Source organism: Hoplias malabaricus, chromosome 15 (assembly GCF_029633855.1).
Source record: "Hoplias malabaricus isolate fHopMal1 chromosome 15, fHopMal1.hap1, whole genome shotgun sequence".
NCBI lineage: Eukaryota > Metazoa > Chordata > Actinopteri > Characiformes > Erythrinidae > Hoplias > Hoplias malabaricus.
In genome coordinates, this window is record NC_089814.1 from 2,112,680 (window position 1) to 2,137,208 (window position 24,529).

General features: G+C 46.3%; 1 protein-coding gene across 1 annotated transcript; it reads left to right on the forward strand.

The window, feature by feature from the left end:
* The first annotated feature begins 52 nt into the window (after positions 1–52).
* Positions 53–22,472, forward strand: larp1 (La ribonucleoprotein 1, translational regulator). The gene is made up of 19 exons (XM_066645610.1): positions 53–600; positions 7,276–7,337; positions 8,190–8,255; positions 10,079–10,226; positions 10,597–10,731; positions 10,899–11,051; positions 11,183–11,345; positions 12,169–12,313; positions 12,534–12,717; positions 13,190–13,344; positions 13,588–13,950; positions 15,658–15,781; positions 16,201–16,406; positions 16,550–16,656; positions 16,744–16,901; positions 17,575–17,719; positions 18,216–18,325; positions 18,546–18,673; positions 19,356–22,472. The coding sequence occupies exons 1-19, from the start codon at positions 363–365 to the stop codon at positions 19,494–19,496; spliced, it is 2,931 nt and encodes a 976-aa protein (XP_066501707.1). The 5' UTR covers positions 53–362; the 3' UTR covers positions 19,497–22,472.
* The last annotated feature ends 2,057 nt before the right edge of the window (positions 22,473–24,529 follow it).

Sequence of the window (24,529 nt, forward strand, 5' to 3'; positions counted from 1 at the left end):
TTCGGACTCAGCCAGCGTGCGCGTTCCCGTGCCGTGGTGTGGCGTGGTGGTGGAGTTTCGGACAGAGTGCTGCTGCTTCATCAGCGTGATTAGAGAAATATTCCAGTATCTGGGGCAGGTTTTTAGGCCGTGGTCGGTGATCGGTGGGTTATATGGGTCCGGATTCGGTTCGTGTGCATGCTCTAGAGTTAATCGGCCACTCTTAGACTGAATCATTTTTTGGTCTAGGAGTGGGAGCGGAGCGGAGGACAGACGCAGAGGAGAAAGGAGGGATTTTCTCTTGTTTTTCGGCTTGTGAGCTTCGAGAGTGAGTGAAGAAGAGAGAAGCGAAAGAAAGCAGAAAGGAGAGAAAGGAAGGAGAGATGGCAGCTCAGGTGGAGACTCTCCTGCCAAGCAACCCTCTGCTGAAGAAGGACGAGACGGATCCCGAAGGCCCGCAGCAGGACCATGAGCTCATGCCCGCCGTCGAAAACGAGCAAAACGTGGAGGAGAATGAGAATAAAAGTGAGAAAAAGGAGTTTACTGAGGCTCCTCCGCCCAAGGTGAACCCCTGGACTAAGAAACTCAACGTGGTCAGCGTCAATGGACAAACACACAGCGGTGTGTAACTTTATTTCTCTTTGTTGTGTATATATTTGTGTTTGTTTGTGCGTTCGCATTTTTGTGGCCGGTTGTGCCCCTGCTCTCTTTAAACCTGGGGTGGTGTTGGAACCAGAGAGAATGTGCTGTCACACACACATTAATATACACACGCTTATATGTACACACACGGGTCTGGTTCTGCTTTAACCTGGTTTTAAATCGATTTTTATATTTTACAAACATTATTCCCCACATGTAGTGCTTTCCAGCTGTTAAACAGCGTTACAATTGGAATCAGCGGTTTTTTCCTCCAGACTGTTATCTGGTCAAGTTGGAATTCTCCGGTCCACCTTAAATGCCGTACAGTTTGCATTGCGCCACTTAAGGTCGAACGTACAGTTCCACTTAGCAGATATTAATATGGTTAATGGTGCGTGTTTTTTTAACAAAAACATACATCAATTGCGCTATTAACTTGAGGATAACAAATTAATTTATGACAGACTTGATTATTGCCTCAGATATAATAGATTTAAAACAGTTTTTATTTATTTTGTACTCAGTGGGCGGTTCGGCTGCTAACAGCTTGCTTTTTTTTAGCAGCTTTATCTTTTGGCGTTTATTCTGATACAGTGGACGTTTATACTTTTACAAACCGCTTATAAATCTGCAGACACAGCTAAGATTGTTGTTGAACGCTTTACACTTCATTTCAACTCTGTTTTTAAGCTAGCTGGATGTGTTATTCTGTAACAATCACTGAGTGTTAGCCGCCCAGGCCTGGGTTACCGAAACTACTCCACAAACAAAACGGTTATAATCTGTTTTGACAATATTTCGATTAAATTGGTTCCTGTTCTAAACCATTACAACGTGTGGCTTATAGTGGATTAACATTTAAAACTGATATAAGCCCAAAATTGTGCGTTTTAACGTGTATTCCAGTGTTTGTTGTGGATAACTGAAATAACTATCCGTTCCACCTTAAATGCCGTATCAGCTTCGTTATGGCACCCCGCGTTATTTAAGGTGGAACGGAGAATTCGCACAATCACGTGTGGATTCCACGTGTTAGCTCGGCATTGGCTTTTTTTGTACAGTTTTGGCCCAAAATTCGCCCAATCTTGTGCGGTTTGTCCGTGTTTAATGCGGAAAGCTGAGTCTTTCATGCTTTATTGTGTTTACACGAGCAGTCCTCTCTGTTCAGCGTCTTTAAAGCGCGCAGAAGCTGGGTTTTAGCGAATAGCACCAGGTTAAACTTTGTGTTATATAAGAACTGTAGGACTTTTACCCGTGTTTTTATCTTTTTATAAGCAGCATGCCCCCTTTTCTAAACATTTAACCTGTTATAAGTCAGTCTTAATGTGTTTATTTTGGAATTGAAATGTGAAAACGATGAGTTCAGGCTAAAAGTCTCCCATAATCCTCCAGCTGGAGGACAACGTGGTTTGGCCCATGTGACCGAGGGGAGCTGTGAGGGGCAGAAGGAGCAGATCTGTGCCTGTGGTTAATGTTTAAAGTATGATATTGAGGTGTTTTAAGGCTGGGGTGATATACAGTAGACGAAAGAAGCGCTTTAATCCACAGTGGGGTCTGTGCTTCTCTCAGCAGAGGGGTTACAGGGCCTACACCTCACAGTACTCCAACACGTTAAAGGTATTTTCAGTTTAGTAAAGCCCCTAGTGTGTATATTTTTATATATATATATATATATATATATATATATATGTGTGTGTGTGTATTTGGGGGGTTGATGTTTACACTAGAAGGCGTATCCTCAGAGAATAAGTAGTCAGTAAAGAGGCAGAGCATGTCCACATTGACATTGCAGTGTACCACACACCGTCTCAAAAACAGATTCAGACAGACAGGGTTTCTGATGTCACACACCTAAAGAGCCAACCCCGTCAGCTGTAGAGAAGGTGGTGGAGGAGTGGAGACGGACCGGACTATTCATAGAGCTCCATATTTATAGATCTGCACACGGTGAATGAAGCTGAAAGTGTCGGGCGACATCAAAACCACTTTCACTGCATTAGGGGACTTTTATCTTGGAAACGACTTCTACATTTAACTGTGAACAGAGAAGCGTTTAGTTGATTACTTTTAACGGAAGTTCAGTCTAAACAGCTGCAGCTGAGATGTGGAGATGATCTGCCAGCCGTCGGTTCTGTGTGTAACGCACTGGGAGGTTCCCCGTAAGTTTGATGTTAGATATTCTGATTATTTAATGTTCCGCTGCCGTAGTTTAATTGTTGGCTCCACAGCCCTCGCTCTCGCCTGTGAACAGAAAGGTTGTGAATGTATTTGCTGTGAGGGAGAACTGGGTGTTACTCTGAGTTCTGATGTAGATGTTAAACCAGTGTCGGGATCGAGTTTCCTGTGTTGGCATTTCCAGTTTGAAATGGTTCTGTGTAGAACCCTTGAAGAACCTTTTTTCCTGATTAAAGGGTTCTTCAGATTGATGGAGTGTGGTCAGTCTGAAGAACCCCTTCACGAGGCAAAGAACCCTTTAATCAGGTTAGAGTTTAATGTTCAGGGTTCTCTCTAGATCCGTTCTTTAGGCGAGGAACGTTTATTTATAGAGCACCATTTATACACGAGCAATTCAAAGTGCTTCACAGAAAACACAGTTAAATTAAAAGCATGAATAAAAATCATAAAAGTCCATTAAAAACAATTAAAACAGTGCAATAAAAGGAAATACATAAAGAGTAAAAGAAAACACGATAAAAATTATTCAAACACTAAAAAAGATACGATGAAATAAAGAACTGTCCTGTTGCAGAATAAAGTGCAGTGTGTTTTAAAGCGAGCTGTAGCTGCTCAAACAGGAACGTTTCAGTGTTGATTTTAAAGGTCGGGGCTCTTCTAATGTTCTCAGTCGCCTGGTTCCTTTTAGTAAAGAACCCCTGTAGAGCCATTGTTTTTAAGAGTGTGGTTAATACTTGGTGGTGGACAATGAAAAAAATTAAAGCAGGTGAAATGGTAATATTTTATAAAGTTTAAGCTAGCAGAGGTTGTCTTGAAGCACACGAGCCGTGTTCGCACGTGAACTCCAGAAAATGTTGGGAGAATTGTCCTGAGTCTGGAGGCTTTTCCGGAGCCTGTTATTCAGGCAGGGGGTGGAGCCTGTGCAGTGTGGCTCATGCAGGGGGAGGAGCCTGTGCAGTGTGGTTCAGGCAAGGGGCGGAGCCTGTGCAGTGTGGTTCAGGCAAGGGGCGGAGCCTGTGCAGTGTGGTTCAGGCAAGGGGCGGAGCCTGTGCAGTGTGGTTCAGGCAAGGGGACGGAGCCTGTGCAGTGTGGTTCAGGCAAGGGGCGGAGCCTGTGCAGTGTGGTTCAGGCAAGGGGCGGAGCCTGTGCAGTGTGGTTCAGGCAGGGGGGTGGAGCCTGTATAGTATGATTCTCCAGAATGTACCCAGCTCTGTTCACGCAGCGGTCACGCAGATGTTACCCGGACTGTGCACCGAGGGCAGGATAACGTCCGGAAAATGTCTGAGACAGACGAGAGGCGCTGTTGCCATTTTTCTCTCTCTCTCTCTCACACACACACACCACGACACCACGCACACAACGAGACATACGCGCACACACCTCACACACACCATGACACCACACACACCTCTTGCACACCATGACACCACGCACATCTCGCACTCAGTCACAGACACCATGCACCTAGTGACATCACATACACTGTCATACTGAGATATTCTTAATTTTTTTGTATGTTTTGCCTAGGTAAGATTGAGTGTGTGTGTGTGTGTGTGTGTTTGAATGTGTGGTGTAGTTAAGGCGGAGTGTGTGTGTGTGTGTCTCTGAGAGAGATGAGTTGCCTGACCCGTTTGTCTTTATCTCTGTCTCTCTCTCTCTCTGTGTGTAGGTGGGGCTACTCTGCTCTGAGCTGATGTGTGTATGTGTGTGTGTGTGTGTGGGTGGGACTGGGTTCTCATTCATGTTTTCACGCCTGCACTAAATATAATCTGAAGGGTGTAAAGACTCATGTTTGAGGTCGACTCATTTTTGGCTGAAACTGCAGTATGTTGAGGTTAATGGTGTGAATTGATTAAAAGCGTAATTGAGTTAATCACACCATTATTCTCTGATTATTGAAACCCTGTGTATGAAACTCTGAAGATGTTTCATGTGAACAGGGCCGCAAATGTCCCGGAGTATCTCCTGCAAGCACTGCACAGTCTCCGCCCAACTCAGAGACCACATCAGACACCACCTGCTGTGGCCCTCCCCTTTCACGTGTGACAGGGGCTTATAGAACGTACCAAACTTCAGTTATTAATTCTATAATAAATAACTTCAGTATTTTAACCTGTAATGGTTTTAATAAAAGTCTGCTACAGAAGGGCAGCTCTCTAACAGTCTGCTGTGTTTAAGGCTGTGGAGCAGGTTACAGATAACACCATGGTTTCAGATTTTAATCTTCCTCTGTTGGTGTGGCCACTGTGCTTTTCTAAATAGTTAGTGGGAAAGCAGCGAGTTAGGGGACACTGTTGGTAATCTATTTCAAACCTGTCCTCTTAGGGGCGCTGTAGTCTCCCCACAGTTTAACCCCATCCTAAAGCTACCAGTCAGTCACAGCACAGAGACTCTCAAACACACACCCTACATCTGAGAGGGGTTTCACTCGTCCAAATATTCACTTTACAGTTCAACACTAATGCACTGTAGACCATCTGTGGCTCTGCATACTCCCCCCCCCCCCCCCCAGCACTGCAGTGACACTGACCACCACCGCATCACACCTGCTCTGTGGGGTCCTGATGAGTGTGGGTCTAATGTGCTGTGGTTTCCTGTTTGGCTGCTCGAGGCTACATTAGTCTGAATTCAGGTTAGCGGCCTCTGGTGGCGGAGTTGGTAAACTACAGTAACACGAGACACTAGGGAAACGGCATAGAGCACCTTTAATCTGCTTTATCTAACGTTGGAGTTCAGGGCTCACTGAAGTGTGTGGTTTTGGGGTGAATTCCGGGTGTTGTGCTGTGGAGGAGGAGGGTGTGTAAATGCCGTTTGATGGATGAAGTTATTTGAGGACGAGGCCTTGCTCTGACACTGAATGGAGGTGTTTTAACACAAACCACTTCCACTGCAACACACAGTATCTGCAAAGCAAATGTAGCAGGGGTTGGGGGCAGCGCTGTAAATGCAGTACTTGAAAGTTCACAGTGGAACAAACCAAAAGAAGCAGTAGACAATGAGATGAAACAGAGAGCCTTTCCATCAATGAGGAATCAGCGTTTGATGCGTTTCCACCGACACAGCTGTTTTATGTACCTGAAAAGTTAGTTCCTGGCTTGAACCAATGAAGAGCAGGTTGTTCAGCGCGAACAGTGACGTGGTCCGTCGGCGTGTGGAGGGTCAGTAACTCAACAAAGAGCTCAGAGCCTCACACACAGCGTTATCCCCCAGTGGACGGGGTCATTTACACCGTGTCATATAAATAAATAATATGAAATGAAGCAGGAACACGCTCCGATTGTGTGTGTTTCTGGGGCTGTGTTTGGGGCAACACCGTGAGCGTTGGTCAGAGCCTCGACTCTGCGTTGGTTACGTTTCTCCGCTGTTCACGACCACAGCACGACACCTATGAACTCAGCAGCATTTACACAGTGTTTATATCTCACTCTGATCTGACTCCACGGTGAACACTGAATAAACAATGACCCTGTCATGACTCTGGAGCTGTATTCAGCCACAGCAGCGCCCCCTGCTGGTGACGTATCCTCGGTTCCCCTCTAAACGTGTAGAAACGCAGGACGCTTCACAGGAAAGTACCAGAATTCTCTTGTGGGAAAAGCGCTAACAGTTGTCTTTGACGGTGCTGGACGTGCAGAGCCTGTGTCGTCTGCCTGAACACCAGGAACCAACGTGATTTACCGCCACACAGATGTGTTTCTGACACCGGTGTGTCAGACCGGTACGCAACTAACGTAAAGGGTCAGTATCAGATCTGAATCAGGAACAGACGAGCCGGTGTCCAGACCGTGAGCTGCTGTGGCTTTGCTGAGTCATGTTCTGTCCTCGTGGGGACGTGGTGTGTGTGTGTGTGTTAGAGAGTGACTGCTGCGGGTTTGTTGCAGAGTCATTTCTGGGAGCGCTGAGTGAGGATGAGTGTGTGTGTTCATAAAATCTAAAGAGGAAGCTGAGGAGGAACGCTGCTGTTGAAATGTGATCTGAGACCTGATCCTTTAACTCTGTCCTAAACTACAGCAGCGTTTACACAGCGACAGAAAACTGAGGACTTTAACACCAGGGACTTTTAACTTCTCACAGGGGCCGGGTTCTGTGGCGTGTTGATCTTTCTCTGCGCTCTGCACTGTGTCCTGGGATCTAGAAACAACAATAATAATATAATAATAATAATAGAACTCTCTAAATAAAGGTATTATAAATCTTTAGTTTATTTACCAGTGTGTGTGTGTAAGCAGATGGTGGTTGGGGTGTGTGATGTCAGGATAAAGTGATGCACCACTGATTAAAGTAGCTATAGTGTACCTTTTGTGAAATGATTGTTTTCTTGCGCTGCTTTGTCTTTGTGATTTCCAAAATATTTTCGGAATTTCTTTTCAATTAAATATTATTTTAAAAAGGTGTTTTAGTTTTTTTTTGTTAATTATGTCGTCACATAATTTATTAAGATCTTTAACACAGTTTCTCTCTCTCTCTCTCTCTCATCAGAAAACACTGGAGCAGCGAAGGTGGTGCGAGCTGGGAACCTTCGTCCCCGCCGAGGAGGAAAGGTACACTCTTCAGTTCTCTTTACACCTTTTTTAACTGCACTCACCCCCTCACCCCCCACGCCCCCAATGTGGTCCCTACTGGTCTGTTCCACTCCTCCACCAGGTGAATCAGGTCCTGGTTCTGGAAGCGGGTTCTTGTTTAGTGGCTGTTCTCTCGTGGTTCAGAGCGAGTCGAGTAGGGACTAAACCGTGGCGTGTAAACCTTGCAGAGCGCTGATTGTCCAGAGAGAGTCGTCACTCTACGCCACGCAACGCAGACGACCAGCACCAACTCTCCATCTGTAAAATCTCCAGCTGCAGCAGAGATCACGTTTGTTTTTATCCGACTCACGACGGCAGCTCGTAAAATGACGCCGTGGTCTTTTGAAGAGGTTCAAACGCTCCTTGGATCGGTGGCCGACGAAAGAATCCAGAGAGCTGGACGCTGCAACAAGGAAGGAACAAACTCTACTGATCTGTCTGAACTGATGACGGAGCTGTGTTCAGTCCCAAACAACAACAACACGCCAATACACCATGAGTAAACACCGCTTAACGTTACCGCCGCCGTTGTTGTGGTTTCCAAAGCCCACTGTTCCCCTTAGCGACAACACCAAATGCATTATTTCAGGGAGGAGCTGTGGGAGTGGGAAACCAACCAGAGTAGTGCAGTGCAGTGGAAAAGAGGACGACGTCTGGTTCCGTTCACCTCCTCTCTGGAACAGTTCAGTGCACAGCCTTGGTTTAGAGGAGTTTAGCATTTTGGAAAAAATAAAACTAATAAACCAAGACCCCTCTAGATTTGACTGATGTGCTACAACGATCAGAGGTGGTCAGTCCTGATGGTGTTTAACTCTGGACTCTGTTTGTTAGGTTGGAGACTTTGGAGACGCTAATAACTGGCCGACTCCTGGAGAAATCGCCACCAAGGAAGTTCAGGTGAGTTTTATTATTTATAAATTATATTAAAGCCTCACCTGGTAGAATTTCGGAATCATTGTGATGCTCCGCTGAGCTGTAACAGAGAATAGAGCCTAATCTGGGCTAATCTGGGCTCAGCACTGCTGAAACTGCACTATGTACCTTTTAGAGGAGGATTGGAGACCGTCCTACTGCCTCTTCCTCACTCTCTAAAGCAAGAGAGTGCTGTTAAATTGAATTACACTTGGAACTGTAAGATTTGGTGTATTTACTCCTGAGCTCCATTTACTGTTTCTTTAAAGGTGGGGTCAGTCGTTAATTTTTTTTTTCTTTTCTCTCTCTACAAAAATTCCCAGAAAAGTAGTAAACAAAGTTTATGAAAGTGGTTATTATTTACAGCTCACATGAGGTTAGGAATCGGACTGCTCTAGTCCATACTCCACAGAGCGGGGCGCCCACGTGGGGCAGCCGTGTTGAAAATAGGATTCAGTACAGAATCTCTAACACATCCAGGCCACTAGGTGTCAGGGCTATGACTATTTCTTAAAGGAACATTAGGTGAGATAGGGAAGTTAGCTTTCCTACCCTCCTCCTCAGAGTTCTGTAGTGTGGTTTCTGCTGTGCTGAGCCCAGAGTAGCAGAGACAGGCTCTTTTCTTCCTGTTACGGCTCAGTGGAGCATCACAATGACTGCTGAAATTAAATGTGGCGCTGGTGCAGAGTCAGGACCTTAACCGTGTCTGAGACGTCTGTGTCTCTGATATCAGAGCTCTGTGATATCTCTCTGAGACACTCTGGATTGCTGGCATTCTGCCTGAGGAGACTGACTGAGACTAGGGTTGCCAGGTTTTACTCTGTAACACTGAAACCTCATTGAAGGTTCTAGGGTTGCCAGGCCTTATTCTTTAACACTGAAACCTCATTGAAGGCTGTGGGGTTGCCAAGTTTTGTTCTGTAACACTGAAACCACATTGAAAGCTGTAGGGTTGCCAGGTTTTATTCTGTAACACTGAAACCACATTATAGACTAAAGGGGTTTCAGGCTTTACCTAGAGACAGTTTAAAGATTGCAGGGTTGCCAGTTATTACTCTGTGAAACGCAAACATTACACATAGCTTAATGGTTGCCAGGTTATCCGTCTTACCAACCTCAGTGTATAATGTTGTAGGGTTGCCAGCTTTTTCTTGCAATGTCAATGTAATGAAATAAGGCTATAGGTTTGCCAGATCTTACAGTTTGACACAGATGTCAGTATAAAAGTTGTAGAGCTCCCAGGGGACAGTCCCTCAGCTGTTTTCCTCTTGGCTGGAGTTGTCTGTAGTGTGGTTATTTTTGACGTGGATATTTTGGTCAGGGTTTATGAGGGTAAATCTGTTTTTAGAAATGTGTTGAACCCCAAACCTGTGGTGATGTAGGTCAGAGAAGAGCCAGGAATAAACTCCCTGTCCCCAAGTGCTCTCTAGAGGTGGAGTTTGGGGAATGGAGGTGGAACAATACATCGACTACATCGCGGCTCTCATTAAAATAAAAAATAATTAAAGTTCATCCAGCATTTTCTCTGAACTCAGGGCTTTTATCAGGATTGTGTTCCTTTTCACTGCAGTAAAACACTCTACTCTTCCTTGATTATGCTTCACATTGCTGTGGGGATATGATGGCATTAAGCCACACCAAATATATTGTTCCAAAAGAACAGGAAGGAGCTCCAGCACTCTAGAGAACACAGTTCCACAGCCTCTGGTGGTCTCTTGGCCTTGAGCATGGTTACCATTAACACCAGCTCACTCTAAATAAAAATTATTATTATTATTGTGTTAAATTTAAATGATGTTTATCCTCAGGTCCCGAAGAAGGTGACAGCGAAGAAAGAGTCAAAGGAGAAGCGCGAGAACGAGGAGAGTAAAGAGAATCAGAAAGCCAAATCCGACGACTCGGGAGAGGAGAAGAACGGAGACGAGGACTCGAGCAGGAACGCCAACCGCAAGAAAGGTTCGATCATAAAGTTAATACTAAATATTACTGAGGATGCACACCGGGCCAAAACTGAGTCAAATGCAGTGCACGCCGGGCCATAACCAATAAAGCGCACACCGGGCTAAAACCAATTCAGTGCACTCCAGGACAAAACTGAGTCAAATGCAGCCTACACTGGGCCAAAACCAATTCAGCGCACGCCGGGCCAGAATCAGAAATGCAGAAAGTTCTGCTCCGACTCCACATCAGAACTCCAGCAGACGGTCACCTGCTGCCTGTTTTCTCAGTGCGGACTTTTTTCAACGCCACTTCCTTTCTGTCTCAGTGCTGAGGTGTAAAGGCGTATGTTGATGTGAACTTGGAGTATATTTTGTCTGTGTAACAGGAAATAAACACAAGTGGGTTCCTCTGGTGATTGAGGTGAAATCTGAGGGTCCAAGAGAGCGCTCTGCTTCCAGAAACAACGCTCGGCAAGGAGAGACCCCCAGAATGCCCCACAACAACCGTAACGACCTCAGAGGTAACAGACTCAGACCTCAGAGGTTTTTATCTAACAACACTTTATTATTAAACTTGCTGAATGTTGAAAGCATGAACCGAGATGAGGATGTTGCTCTATTTCTGCTCCATAGGGGAGTAACACTTATTTTTGCTGTTTTATATATTTGTGTGTGTGTGTGTTTCCAGACTGGCACAGTGGTAAATACGAGCGCGAGTTCCGGGATGATCATGACGAAGTGTCGAGTGTGAAGAGTGAAGGAGCCCCCTTCAGGGGAGGGTTCAGGGGGCGTGGCCGAGGGAGAGGACGGGGGCGGGGGCGAGGACGAGGAGGGAGCCGAGGTCAGTCTCAGAGTTACTCGTCATATTTTTTTATTTAAACTCGTTTCTGTGAACATTAAAAACCCTGAGGTGGTGAGGTGTTGAATGAATGCACAAATGAAATTTCCTGATTGTTTTCTCTGGGTCTCCAGGTCACTACGACTATCCCTACGGCTACAAATCGTACGAGGGGAAGGACGGAGCGTACGGGCAGAAGTTCGGGAACACCGTTACATATTATTACGACAACGTGAGCAGTTCGGATCTGTACTCTGTGGACCAGGATCTGCTGAAGGAGTACATCAAGAGACAGATGTAAGTAAACCTCTAAACGCCGTCAGATGTCGCGGCTCAGGACACAGACGTGCACCTGTGGATAAGGGCTGTGTCATCTGTAACGTTATTCAGAGGGCAATGGGGGTTGGGAAGAGGAATGCGAGATAAATCTGGGTGTGTTTCATGCTAAAGGTTTAAGGTGGAACTACAATAAACCCTTTTTAGTCCCACCTTAAACATGAGCACTGCGCGCCGTAAAGTGAAAAGGACCCATTCAACAAAGCTGTCACCACTAAAGGGGGAACAGAAAAACTGGCTGAAATACAGGCAGAATGTAAGCGCTGCACTGTTTAAGGTGGAAAAGGACCATACAGACTGTGAGCGTTTTCTTCAGACCAGACTTTTCAATCTTTTCAAATTCAAAGCTAAGGAAGGTGAGAGTTAAAGAATAAAGAGAGACAAAGACAAGTCTTTAACTTTTGTGACTCTAAAGGTTTTAAATCGATGTAATCCACTTTAAGAAAACTTTAAAATAATGTACGTGTAGTGTTTAAAAATGAATTCTCCCTGCAGTGTTTTCACGTAAGAGATTTTAATGCGATTTACTGCAAGACTGAGCGAAGACGAACTTCTGTATTAATGTAGTGTTGAATAGTCACATTTCTTAAGGTCTATTAGTATTTGTGTTTATTCCTTTGCTTTAAGTTAACACTAAATTGTTTATTATTAATTGGATTTGTGTAGATTTATTAGATACACGTATGATACGTTAATCTGCCCAGAATTGCTGTATCGATTCGTTCCTAGCGCTACACTTTTGTCTTCTGTTAACCCCTTCCTGTCTCTGTTAACGCCTCCTCAGTGAGTATTACTTCAGCGTGGATAATCTGGAGAGGGACTTCTTCCTGAGGAGGAAGATGGACATGGAAGGTTTTCTACCTGTTGCCCTCATCGCCGGCTTCCACCGAGTCCAGGCTCTGACCACAGACATCAACCTCATCCTCCAGGTCTGGGCTTAAACGCTTTAATGTTTCTCTCTGTAAATGTTCGTTCTTCAGTGCCTCTCGTCTAATTCTGCTCTAATGGGAGTTGGTTCTGCTCTAAACCCAGTTAAACAGCACTGACTCCCCGTTTCACAATGATAGCGCCCCCTCTCTGCCCTGAGCCCTGTTTGGAGTTACAGATCTACAGTCTGATGTGTGTGTGTGTGTGTGTGTGTTTTCTCAGGCTTTGAAAGACAGTAAAGAAGTGGAGATTATTGATATGAAAATCAGACGGAAAGAGGAGCCGGAAAAATGGCCACTGCCCGGATTATCCGTTCCAGAACATTCCCAAACGGATTTCTCCCAGCTCATCAACTGCCCCGAGTTCATTCCCCGCCAGATCATGGGCAAACAGCCTGGAGGACCACGTAGGAGTTTTAAATCTGCTAGTAATACAGTTATTAACAGTTATAACAACAGTAAAATGTATTATTTGTTACACTACTTTCATGCGGCACAGATCTTAGTTCTTCAGAGATTAAAACCAAAAAGGGAACACAACTTGTTAAAAAGGTCACTTCTGCTGCAGAACAATCCTTGCTTTTACCTTCAGCAGCCTGTAAATCCAAAATAAAAGTGTAGAAATAATTAAATAAAAATGACTGAAGGCAGCAGTAACCATAGAAGAGGATGTGAATATTATGTTGAATTTAGCAGTTTACATTAGAATTTGCTGCTGATTTTCTGAGGTGAATCGACCAAAGTCCCTTTAATTTTGCACTGATTCAGTGTGGAGTGTGTGACTGCGGAAACTGACCATAGAGTAAAAGTGTGTGTGTCATGACCTGTCTGTTAAAGGTCGCTCTGAAGCTCAGTGTTACTGTTTTATTTTTATTCCAGTGACCCCTCGGTCGTCCACTCCGGATCAGAAGCTGGAGGACATCAGTAATCTGAAGTCCATGCCTAAAGGGTTATCGGCCAGTCTTCCGGATCTGGACTCCGAGTCCTGGATCGAGGTCAAGAAACGCCCCAGACCCTCTCCGGCCCGACCCAAGGTACAGATGGCTTCTGAAGTGCTGTGGGTCTCTGAATTACTCTGTGGCATTAGAGCGCCTCCGAGTGGTCGTAAATCTCCTCTACATCACCACAGTTTCATTCCTGACAGGGTTACCAGCAGGGGGCGTAACAGGGATTATAAACAGGGGTTGGGGGCGGGACCAGTAAGTTAGGGACCATGCGGTGGAAAAGCACTACAACCAGAACAGAGTTTTACTGTTAATATTTTTCTCCGGTTCCAGAAAGCAGAGGATTCCCGCTCTCCGGTTCAGACCTCTCCTCCGGAAGTGGCGGACGAGCCGGAGGAACTGGACTTCCTGTTCGACGAAGAGATGGAGCAGATAGACGGCAGGAGGAACACCTTCACCGACTGGTCGGACGAGGACACCGACGGAGAGATTGACGACAGGGACGTGAACAAGATACTGATCGTGACCCAGACGCCGCCGTACCTCCGGAAACATCCGGGAGGAGACCGTACCGGGAACCACATCTCCCGCTCCAAACTGACCAGCGAATTGGTCAAGGTCATCAACGACGGGCTGTTCTACTACGAGCAGGATCTGTGGACTGACTCCTATGAGCCCGAGTACGCCACCATCAAGGTAAACGCACATCTTTACACACCACCACAGTCCACGCTGTTGTTACACACATGGCTAACACACTAAAGGGTTAATGCTGTAGGCGGCGGGAAATGTATGTAGCAGGTCTGATTTACTTCTGCATCAAGGGCAACATAACTTTAACATTAGCATAGTCACCTTAGTCAGTACACGATATCATGCACTTGAAGTGTTTCATTGTTAAAGGGGAAATATCACGAACAAAACCCCTGGAGCCCACCAACCCCCACACTGTGAAACAAGTCCCCAAGTCAGTGTCGTCAAGTGCAGAGACTTTAGAATGACCCCCTGTGATTGGACTCTGTCCAGTCACAGCGCTGGACCCGTGTTTATGTGAGAGCACAAAGACGAGGTTAAACTCAGCAAAACAGACACAACGAGCGCGGAGAAATAAGAGCACTGAGTAAAAACGGAGAAGAAAGAGAACAGAGTGAAAACGGCTAAAAACCAGAGCTTCTGCTCCTCGCTCCTCACTGCTGTGCGCTCGGGGTCGGGGTGAACAGCGAGCGGCTCATTATCATTTAAAGGAACAGGTGCTGAAAGCGGGTGTTCTGAACAGGGGCTGTTTACACAGGGGGAGAACACTGCTTTGTGTTTTTTATTAAATCTGTGAAATAGTCGTCTGAGTCGTAGAAGAACAGGGAGGTGTTTTTATGGTGAAGAACGTCACGGTTGGGGTTTGGTTGTGTTCTGCTGCTTTATAGAGTTCTGAAATATAAAGAACAGAGTGAAGCAAATAATATCCCTGTGCCTTCCTGCAGTTTCTGCCACAAAAACTAGTCCCAGCCCTCAGTGGAGTTTAAAGTGAAACCGAAGTTAAAAGGTCCCAGGTCTGTGGTGTTAAAGGGTTATGATTTAGATTTATTTCGCTGTAAAGCAGCGGATGTTTATTAACGTTTATTTGTTGATGTCTGTGTGAACCCTGGTGGCGCTCAGTAAAAGCGCTGCCGGTGGAGAATGGGCTGTTGAAGTATGTTCTTATTTGCTCCTGACTGTGTACCGCTCGGTGTGTGTTCTGCCAGGTTCCAGTGACTGGTGTGTGTTTGTGTGTGTGTTTTTTGGGGAAGGTCCTGGTTTCAGGTGGTTGTTGTTGTCTTTTGTGCAGCGGCTCTTTGTGCTGTTTCACGTGTCGAGGGTTTGTGTTTATAAATAAATCTCAGGCTCCTGGGGAATTCTGGGAAAATGGAGCGGTGCAGATCAGTGGTAGTGACTTTACACGGGGTGAGGATTTCTGTTTAATTTACAATTATTAAATATCCCACAGTTTACAGGGCTTTTTATTCTGGAGGGTCTCTGTAGGAAAGAAATATTTATTAAACAAATAATAGACTTAAATGAACAAACACTGATTAATGTTCTCTTTATTTTGTGTTGGATTTGTTTACAGCGAGGAGTTGAGGTTTAATTAAAAATAAATGTCGAGGTTTTTTTTGTTTTTTGAATTGTTTTGTTGAAACGTTGTTCATTCTGTGCTTTACTCTTTACATTTTTAATCAAAGTATTTATTTATTTTTTCAGTTGTAATTTACCTCTTTTTTTATGGAGCATATTATTAATAATTTAATATTTATAAAGTTAATGATGACTCTGCTTTTATTAAACATGATCAGACAGATTCTTCTGGGTGTTGACTGTTCAGTGTTTATTAACAGAAGTGTGTGTGTGTGTGATTGTCTGTGAGAGCAGCAGGAAGTTGAGAACTTTAAGAAGGTTCACCTGATCAGCCGAGAGCAGTTCGACTGTCTGACACCTGAACCTCCGGTCGACCCGAATCAGGAGGTTCCCCCTGGACCCCCACGACCTCAGCACAGTGAGAGGACTTTTATTTTACACGGCTTCATTAGTCATGCTTGATTAAAAGAATAATTTAATATAACTATTTTCTTCTTAATAATTGTGAGAAAGAATATTGTTTTTAATAAAACTGCCATTAATTCTGTACAAACACCTGCCACACACCACGCTAACAGCTGCTGGAGTTTCAATGACAACACCCTAACAGCTACACACAACACCCTAGCAACCACCATTTAACACCCTAGCAACCACCTTCCAAAACCTTAGAATCTACCTACAACACACTGACGCCTACCTGGAATATCATGTAAAATTCCTGGCACTGAAATCTTTTTACCTGTTGTTTATCACTGTTTTGCCACCTGTGTGAGTGTGAGATCAGTGTGAGAGTCTGTGATTGGTCGATTAGTAATCTGAGTGTTTGTTGCTCAGTCCCCACAGACGCTCTGGCCAATAAACTGTTCGGAGCTCCGGAGCCGTCTGCCATCGCCCGCTCGCTGCCCACCACGGTGCCGGACTCTCCCAACTACCGCAACGCCCGCACCCCCAGGACCCCCCGCACACCCCACCTCCGAGACCCCACACACACACCCCGCTTCTACCCCGTCGTCAAGGAGGGCAGGGCCGTGGACGCTAAGGTAAAAATACTCTCTCTTACACTGTCTCACACTCATGCTCTCTCTGACACTCTCTCACGCGCGCACACTCCCACTCCCTCCCTCTGACACACACAGGAAGCTGGAGGTGGACAGATTGTTTACTGTTTGTTTGTTTGTTCCAGACGCCCCGTAAGAGAAAAACGAGGCACAGTTCCAACCCTCCGATGGAGTGTCACGTGGGTTGGGTGATGGACTCCAGAGAACACCGGTCACGCACCGCGTCCGTGAGGTAGGGCACGTGTCCTGATCAGAGGAAGTGTGGCAGAGACGGAGAAGGTGGAGACTGATACTGAACCTTTATTCTGTTTCTCTGCAGCTCCAACGCCAGTCCATCAGAGGGCACTCCGGCGCTGAGCAACTTCGGCTGCACCCCTCAGTCTTTGCCGAAGTTCCAGCATCCATCCCACGAGCTGCTGAAGGAGAACGGCTTCACTCAGCACGTGTACCACAAATACCGCCGGCGCTGCCTCAACGGTGATGCCCCTCTCGCTCGCTGTACTGATCCCTGACCCGGCTCACCCTAGCCCCGCTCATCCACACTCACGCCCTCGGCTCCTCGCCCCACACTCATGCCCTCGGCTCCTAGCCCCGCTCATCCACCCACACACACACACACACACTAAACTCCTCGCACCTCACTCACACCCTCAACTCCTCGCCCCAACTCACTCCCTCGGCTCCTAGCCCCGCTCATCCACACACACACACACACACACGCCCTCAACTCCTCGCCCCACACTCACTCCCTCGGCTCCTAGCCCCGCTCATCCACACACACACACACACACACACACACACACACACACACACACCCTCAACTCCTCGCACCTCACTCACGCCCTCAACTCCTCGCCCCACACTCACTCCCTCGGCTCCTAGCCCCGCTCATCCACACACACACACACACTAAACTCCTCGCACCTCACTCACGCCCTCAACTCCTCACGCCCTCGACTCCCCCACTCGCCTGTATCCTCTACCGATCCCTGACTCCGTTTTGTTGATGTCTCTTGGTTTGTTTTTGTTCCGTTTGTTTCTCTGTCTGTTCTGTGTCGTCACATTTGTCATTATTCATTCAACTTTTAGTTTAACTCTTTCTCTCTCTTTATATATTTGTAATTATTAATGGAACTCTCTCTCTCTGCAGAGAGGAAGAGGCTGGGTATAGGTCAGTCTCAGGAGATGAACACACTCTTTCGTTTCTGGTCGTTTTTCCTGAGGGATCACTTTAACCGGAAAATGTATGAAGAATTCCGGCAGCTGGTGGTGGAGGACGGGAAAGAGGGATACAGGTACGGACTTCGGCTTCCTCTCATTGCAGGAGCAGTCCTCTCCTGGGAAGACTTGCATCTGATGTAGTGGAACATTGCTCTGAGGATCTGATGGCATTTGGCCTCAATCCAGCGCCACAGACCAGTGCCGTTACATTTAGCTTAGAATTTAAAGGTTGTAGTTGTAGAGTTAACTCAATTTAATAGGTCTCTGAACCATCCTTAGCTGTGATCCCAGTCTCTGGGAGTCCACCACCAGGGGGAGACAGACTTCCTTTTTATGTAAACAAACCTGCTGTGAGCTCAAGGCTGGTTTACGGAGGTAGAACACAATAAAACTTTTCTCAGACGTTATATAATACATCCTTTAAGATTTTTACACACACACACACACACACCCCTCCCTGTTCGAATGCATAAGAAGTGAAACACAGGAGTCGTTCACTGTTAAAGTTGTACAGAGGGTTTTGTGGTGTTAATGAATGAGCCTGAGATGAAGTGTGTTTCACCTGCGCAGGTACGGCCTGGAGTGTCTGTTCAGGTATTACAGCTACGGCCTGGAGAGGAAGTTTCGGACAGAAATATTTAAAGATTTCCAGGAGGAGACCATGAAGGACTACGAAGCAGGTTATTACACTTTCAGAAATAACACTACCACACAGTGCAACAACATCTCTGCTCTGAACCTAAAGCAGATCGTCAGTCGTTTTCTTCATTGACTCTGATCCAGCCTTTACACTGACACCTAGAGGCCTGGATGTGTCAGGTTCTGTACTAAACCCTGTTTTAAATCATGGGTCCTTGCGGCTGATGTTGACTCTGTATCTGATTGCTCCTCTGTTCTCAGGTCAGCTGTACGGACTGGAGAAGTTCTGGGCCTTCCTCAAATATTCCAAAGCGAAAAACCTGGAGATTGACCCGAAGCTGCAGGAGTATTTGAGCAAATTCAAGCGTCTGGAGGATTTCAGAGTGGATGTGAGTTAGAAATGAAAAATAACAAAGCTGAAGTCCCCTGTTCATCCGTGTTTTTATTTAAACTTTGTGTTCTACTTTTGTCTGAGCAGTTTCTCATGCGGACTTTTCCACCGTAAATGGTGCAGTGGTTACTTTGTAACACATCTAATGCATCTTTAAATAGTGCAGCAGTTACGTTCCAGTGCTTCTGGTCCACCTTAAATGTGGTGAATTTGTTGCACAGTAAATGATGCAGAGGTTGACGTTTCAGGGCCTATAGTACACCCTAAAAGGTGTGGTGATCTAATGCTTATTCGGAAGCAGGTATCCACATTTTTCATACTGTTATTCTTTCTCAAAATAGTAACCCAGTATACGGTATTAACATGGGGACACAGTTGCGCTTCGTGAGCCTTATATTTGAGTGTGTGTTGAGTGGAGGGTTTTCGATGCTGTGCAGTTCACTTGTGGTTTAGCGCACACCACAGCAGATGATTTTCCAGCGAACTGATCGCACACATTTAGAGATAAAGCCTCATAGCTGTGAGCACAAAGTCGAGCGAAGGCTCTTCTGAGTGTTTTGTCTGTTTTCAGCTTCATTAATTTAAATGACATGTTTATAATGTATGAATTGATTAGATTTAGGAAGGTTTTAGATTTGGATTTGATTTTTAAATAGTTTCTGTCCTCTGCCACCCCCCAGCCCCCGATGGAGGACGGTGGACATAAGAGGCTTTCGTCCGGAGGAGAAGGACGCCGCAGACACCCGTCTCAGCAGTCTGGACGACAGAACGCAGCAGCACCCCCTAGAGACGAGGCCAAAAACACCAAGCCTTCCAAATAACCCCCACACAACACACAGCTACCCATAATCCCTTTCACCACCACGGGGTCCAGAGTCCACCGCAGCACGAGGAACTTGACCACCACGAATCGACCACAAAATAAATCAAGGCTCTTCCATTAAACTACCACTTTCCTGTTTTCTTTTCCTTTCACATCGGGACGATTTCGTTTGTTTGCGGCAAGAGACAGAGAGACTACTGAAGGGACGAGGACTCGTCCACTCTTCACTTTTATTTTTATCATTATTATTATTATTATTTTTATTATTTTTATTATCATTACTTTTATTTTCCCCACTGTCCACCTTCACTCGACCTCTTTCAGCCAGTGGATGGGCCGCATCAAAAAAGCGGACCCTTTTAGTTCTTCTCCTAAGTTCTTGACCCCGTTGTCTCCTGATTTCTGCCGATTTCTTTCTCAGTGGACGACTGAACATCTGTTGAAAAATTGGACGGGAAAATAAAAGAATGGAAAAAAAACAAGAAAACGGAGGGAAAAAACAGAAACCGTTAAAAAGAAAAAAAAAAAAAAAAACCCTTGCGAACGGAAGCGGACACTTCCTGAAGCCGGACTCGTAGACCACCCCCAGCTCGGCCCGAGATTGATGAAAGTTGCCTTATTTCAATGAGTTGTTTTTGTTTATTTTTCTCTGCTTGTGCCGGCCACCTTAACCGTCGATTGTACAGCGTTTAAATAAACAAACAGACTGCAATTTATGCAAAACTCAAACATCCAGAAGCGCTTCTCTCTTCACTCCTCCTCCTTCGTCTTCCAGCGTCACGTCATCTGTTACAGGAGCTTCTTCGGAGCCGACGCGCTTGTGGTTCTTTGTGCTAAAAACAATCATCACTCAGCCTGGAGGACTGCGAGCAGCTCTTCTTCATCATCATCACCTTTGTCTTCATCGTCGTCGTCTTTCTGCTTCACTTCGAGGACTGGAACTGAATCCCGACTACTTGAAGGAGGAGAGATGGAGGTGTTTGGGATGTGACGGTGAAATAATAAAAAACTAAAAAAAAAAAAATATAGAGAATAAAAAGCTATGAACTGTAAAATGTGCGCACAGCTCAAGGCTTTCCACTGACCTCAGACACACGACCCCATTTAGGATGTGGAGGCTTTGCTGCATGACTGGCCCAAAGCTGATTGACCAAGAGACTGGATCAGCCTGAGGCTGATTGGCCCTGGGTTGATTTGATGTCCGCGCTGATTGGCCCAAAACTCTTTGGCCGGGTTAAGTGGCCCAAAGAGGGATTAGTGCATGCTGATTGGCTCAATGGTTGCATTAGCCCAAAGCTGATTGGCCCAGAGACTGGACTTGCCTGTGTTCATTGGCTCAGACTGGTATTGGTCCATTTGGATCTGCCCAGAGGCTGCGTGTTTGTTCTGGACCGGTCCTTAGACGATTGATCTATGAAATCTGACTCACTGTGGTTCACCCAGTGTCTGATTGGACCATGCCTGGATTTGTTGTTGTATTTGATTGGCTTAAAACTGGACTAACTCAAGGCTGATTGGCCCGAGACTGGATTATCTCGGTATTTAGATTAAAGCTGGATTATCCTGAACCTGGATTGGTACATTCTGATTTGCTGAAAGGCTTATTGGCCCATGTCTGATTACCTCATGCTGATTGGCCCAAAGGCTGGTCGGCCCCTGGATTTGATTGGCCCAAATCTGATTGGCTCGTTCCGAGTGACCCAAAGTTGGTTTGACCTGACTGGCCCAAAGAGACCTTTTATCTGAAGCCTGTTTGGCCAAACCGGGTCAGCCCTGCGAGTCTGGCCCAAAGGCTTACTGTCCGATTCAAGTCTAAGTTTGATTGGCCCAAAGCTGGACTGGTCCTGAATCGAGCGAGGAAGCCTCAGCACAGCTGGGAGAAATGGCGCCACCTCTCTGCTGTTTGGGTAAACGCTGCTGAGTGAGAGCTCGGGCCTGTTTGACTCTTTGGGTGAAGGACAGATTTCTCTTTGCCTTACATGTGTTCGCACGATATATTTTTTTATCGTCCCAGAAAAAAAACAACTTTTTATTGTTTTTAATTTGAGTTCCTTGTGTGTCGTAGCGATGTTAAATGTCTGTGTCCATGTTAGTTTAGGGAACGGGGATCATCAGCGCAGAGCGAGGAAAGGGAAAAAATATCGACAGGAATTCTGGCATTTAAAAATATGAATACATTAAAAAAAACAGCTGCTGGTGCCGGAAATGAAACAATGTGCATCAGGAGCCAATCACGGTGTAATTTTTCCTTTGTGTTCCATTAAAAATGTAAAGACTGATTATTGAGGCTGCAGCCCCTTTTCGTGTAAAGAGACGAGAATCTTTAAACGCGTCAGGCGTAGTTTTAATCTCTTAACGTTTAGTTTTGTTTTACTTTAACCAGTGGTTGAAGAGTTACACACAGAGAGAGAGATGTATTATTATTATTTGTTTTTCTTTAGGGAGCAGTGGTTAAATAGAGATGTTTTTAATGTTTAATGAAATTTACTAAAGCATCCTTTACTCAAAGAATAGGAACAGATCACAGAGAGGAGCGTCTGTGTCGGTCTTTACACAGGGCCGTGTCTCGCCCTTATCCTGAAGGAGGCGCTGTTTCTCTCCTCAACCTCAGTGTTAGAGCTCAGTCTGAGATCAAAGACAAATAAATGAGACTAATCAGGACTCCATGAAGCCATAGAAAAAGAAGCAGCCGTGTAAAGGTGTGTAAAACAGAGAGAATAATAATAATAACTAAGAGTAAAGGCCGCAGTCAGGAGCTGAGCGATGTTTTCTCTTGGGCTTTGTGAGAAATGAAGAAGAAAAAAGAACAAAAAAAAGATAAAAAGGAAAAATGTAAAATACTTGAATGAGAAACTTGTATAACATTTAATATTCATGATATCTGCTTTGTAGGCTGATGTGATTCGCTCTTAGTGTCATTTGTAATTTGTAGTAATTATGCTTTTCCTTAATGAATAAAAAAAAAATATATAAAATGGACAAAAAAACCCTAAACTGCAGCCTCCGCCTCCTTCATTTTTATCCTCTCCACATGGGGGCGCTTCAGGCGCTGTGGTGACTGTCTGTGAGGAGTGTGGTGTGTTCTCTGTGTCTGCGTGGGTTTCCTCCGGGTGACTATCTGTGAGGAGTGTGGTGTGTTCTCTCTGTGTCTGCGAGGGTTTCCTCCGGGTGACTGTCTGTGAGGAGTGTGGTGTGTTCTCCCTGTGTCTGCGTGGGTTTCCTCCGAGTGACTGTCTGTGAGGAGTGTGGTGTGTTCTCCCTGTGTCTGCGTGTGTTTCCTCTGGGTGACTGTCTGTGAGGAGTGTGGTGTTTTCCCTGTCTGCGTGGGTTTCCTCCCGGTGACTGTCTGTGAGGAGTGTGGTGTGTTCTCCCTGTGTCTGCGTGGCTTTCCTCCGGGTGTCTGTCTGTGAAGAGTGTGGTGGGTTCTCCCTGTGTCTGCGTGGCTTTCCTCCGGGTGTCTGTCTGTGAAGAGTGTGGTGTGTTCTCCCTGTGTCTGCGTGGGTTTCCTCCGGGTGTCTGTCTGTGAGGAGTGTGGTGTGTTCTCCCTGTGTCTGCGTGGGTTTCCTCCGGGTGTCTGTCTGTGAGGAGTGTGGTGTGTTCTCCCTGTGTCTGCGTGGCTTTCCTCCGGGTGTCTGTCTGTGAGGAGTGTGGTGTGTTCTCCCTGTGTCTGCGTGGGTTTCCTCCGGGTGACTGTGTGTGAGGAGTGTGGTGTGTTCTCTCTGTGTCTGCGTGGGTTTCCTCCGGGTGTCTGTCTGTGAGGAGTGTGGTGTGTTCTCTCTGTGTCTGTGTGGGTTTCCTCCGGGTGACTGTCTGTGAGGAGTGTGGTGTGTTCTCCCTGTGTCTGCGTGGGTTTCCTCCGGGTGACTGTCTGTGAGGAGTGGGTAACTGTCTGTGTGGAGTGTGGTGTGTTCTCCCTGTGTCTGCGTGGGTTTCCTCCGGGTGTCTGTCTGTGAGGAGTGTGGTGTGTTCTCCCTGTGTCTGCGTGGGTTTCCTCCGGGTGTTTGTCTGTGAGGAGTGTGGTGTGTTCTCCCTGTGTCTCAATGTCTCACAGTCCAAACACACACAGGTAGGTGATTGACTGAGTAAAACAGTCCACAGATGAGTGTGTGAGAAAGAATATCTGACAGGGTGAGTGTGTGTGTGAGAGAGAGAACGTGACAGGGTGAGTGTGAGAGAAGGTGAGTGTGTGTGAGAATGAGAGAAGGTGTGAGAGAGGGAATGTGACTGGGTGAAGGTGTGAGAGAGAGAATGTGACTGGGTGAAGGTGTGTGAGAGGGAATGTGACTGGGTGAAGGTGTGTGAGAGAGAATGTGACTGGGTGAAGGTGTGTGAGAGAGAATGTGACTGGGTGAAGGTGTGAGAGAGAGAATGTGACTGGGTGAAGGTGTGAGAGGGGGAATGTGACTGGGTGAAGGTGTGAGAGAGGGAATGTGACTGGGTGAAGGTGTGAGAGAGAATGTGACTGGGTGTGGTGTGTTCTCCCTGTGTCTGCGTGGCTTTCCTCCGGGTGTCTCCCTGTGTCTGTGTGGGTTTCCTCCGGGTGACTGTCTGTGTGGTGTGTTCTCCCTGTGTCTGCGTGGGTTTCCTCCGGGTGACTGTCTGTGAGGAGTGTGGTGTGTTCTCCCTGTGTCTGCGTGGGTTTCCTCCGGCTGACTGTCTGTGAGGAGTGTGGTGTGTTCTACCTGTGTCTGCGTGGGTTTCCTCCAGGTGACTGTCTGTGAGGAGTGTGGTGTGTTCTCCCTGTGTTTGCGTGGGTTTCCTCCGGGTGACTGTCTGTGAGGAGTGGGTAACTGTCTGTGTGGAGTGTGGTGTGTTCTCCCTGTGTCTGCGTGGGTTTCCTCCGGGTGACTGTCTGTGTGGAGTGTGGTGTGTTCTCCCTGTGTCTGCGTGGGTATCCTCCAGGTGACTGTGTGTGGGAGTGTGGTGTGTTCTCTCTGTGTCTGCGTGGGTTTCCTCCGGGTGTCTGTCTGTGAGGAGTGTGGTGTGTTCTCTCTGTGTCTGCGTGGGTATCCTCCAGGTGACTGTGTGTGA